This window comes from Salvelinus fontinalis, unplaced genomic scaffold, assembly GCF_029448725.1.
Source record: "Salvelinus fontinalis isolate EN_2023a unplaced genomic scaffold, ASM2944872v1 scaffold_0084, whole genome shotgun sequence".
In the NCBI taxonomy this organism is placed as follows: Eukaryota; Metazoa; Chordata; class Actinopteri; order Salmoniformes; family Salmonidae; genus Salvelinus; species Salvelinus fontinalis.
In genome coordinates, this window is record NW_026600293.1 from 480001 (window position 1) to 482128 (window position 2128).

At 48.2% G+C, this 2128-nt stretch overlaps 1 protein-coding gene across 4 annotated transcripts in view; it reads left to right on the forward strand.

Annotated features, from left to right (window-relative positions):
* LOC129842995 (homeobox protein Meis2) overlaps nt 1–714 on the forward strand; it is a 92556-nt gene extending 91842 nt beyond the window's left edge. Inside the window, exon 9 of one of the 4 annotated variants that reach the window (XM_055911719.1) lies at nt 264–712. In XM_055911719.1, the coding sequence (XP_055767694.1) occupies nt 264–344 (81 nt within the window). In that variant the 3' untranslated portion in view covers nt 345–712. Of the gene's footprint in view, nt 1–263 lie in introns of all 4 variants that reach the window. The other 3 variants (XM_055911717.1, XM_055911715.1, XM_055911716.1) reach the window with 3 other exon arrangements.
* The last annotated feature ends 1414 nt before the right edge of the window (nt 715–2128 follow it).

Below are 2128 nucleotides of genomic sequence, written 5' to 3' on the forward strand. Positions count from 1 at the left end.
GTGTGCATTATATGTAATGTCTATACATAGGGAGGGGCAGGTTGGGTGTAGCTCATGGGAATGTATAGTATTCACCTAAACAATACATGTTATACCAGAACACACAGAATGTAATGCACCTGTACATACTAATGACTGGGAGATCCAACATCCATGCCTCGGCTCTCTCTCTTTTTCTGAGTTATGTGCTACATGAATATTTATGTTCATCTCGTTGTACAAAGAAAACCCATCTCGTCTATCTCTCTGTCTTTCTCTTGTAGCACCCGTACCCCTCTGAAGAACAGAAAAAGCAGCTAGCCCAAGACACAGGCCTCACCATCTTACAAGTAAACAACTGGTGAGTCAAGTCTTCATATCCTATCTCTGCCACCAGCATCGCTCTGCCTTTCATTTTCAAAAGCCTTTTCCTCCCTCTTCCCACTCAGCAGCCAAGATGGCTAAGACTCCTAAAGTGTGAAAACCGTTTATGTACACTCCCCCCTCCTAACACACACATACTCACACACAGACAGATACAGACACACACACACATACAAACACACACACACACACTACCTCTGTGGCATCCCTGAATGCGAGCTATCAGGATGTTACGGCTTTATCTACAAAGTGTTTAGCATTAAGTCACCGGTCTCTGCTGTTTGATATACATATATTCCCTTTGATATGGATAAAGGAAAAAGGAGCGATCATACACTACCCCCCCCCACCTTACCTCCACTACCAATACCACCATATCATACACTACCCCCCCACCTTACCTCCACTACCAATACCACCATATCATACACTACCCCCCCACCTTACCTCCACTACCAATACCACCATATCATACACTACCCCCCACCTTACCTCCACTACCAATACCACCATATCATACACTACCCCCCCACCTTACCTCCACTACCAATACCACCATATCATACACTACCCCCCCCCCCCCACCTTACCTCCACTACCAATACCACCATATCATACACTACCCCCCACCTTACCTCCACTACCAATACCACCATATCATACACTACCCCCCCCCCCCACCTTACCTCCACTACCAATACCACCAGATCATACACTACCCCCCCCCACCTTACCTCCACTACCAATACCACCATATCATACACTACCCCCCCACCTTACCTCCACTACCAATACCACCAGATCATACACTACCCCCCCCCCACCTTACCTCCACTACCAATACCACCATATCATACACTACCCCCCACCTTACCTCCACTACCAATACCACCATATCATACACTACCCCCCACCTTACCTCCACTACCAATACCACCATATCATACACTACCCCCCCCACCTTACCTCCACTACCAATACCACCATATCATACACTACCCCCCCACCTTACCTCCACTACCAATACCACCATATCATACACTACCCCCCCACCTTACCTCCACTACCAATACCACCATATCATACACTACCCCCCACCTTACCTCCACTACCAATACCACCATATCATACACTACCCCCCCACCTTACCTCCACTACCAATACCACCATATCATACACTACCCCCCCACCTTACCTCCACTACCAATACCACCATATCATACACTACCCCCCCACCTTACCTCCACTACAAATACCACCATATCATACACTACCCCCCCACCTTACCTCCACTACCAATACCACCATATCATACACTACCCCCCCACCTTACCTCCACTACCAATACCACCATATCATACACTACCCCCCCACCTTACCTCCACTACCAATACCACCATATCATACACTACCCCCCCACCTTACCTCCACTACCAATACCACCATATCATACACTACCCCCCCACCTTACCTCCACTACCAATACCACCATATCATACACTACCCCCCCACCTTACCTCCACTACAAATACCACCATATCATACACTACCCCCCACCTTACCTCCACTACCAATACCACCAGATCATACACTACCCCCCCACCTTACCTCCACTACCAATACCACCATATCATACACTACCCCCCCACCTTACCTCCACTACAAATACCACCAGATCATACACTACCCCCCCCCACCTTACCTCCACTACCAATACCACCATATCATACACTACCCCCCCACCTTACCTCCACTACCAATACCA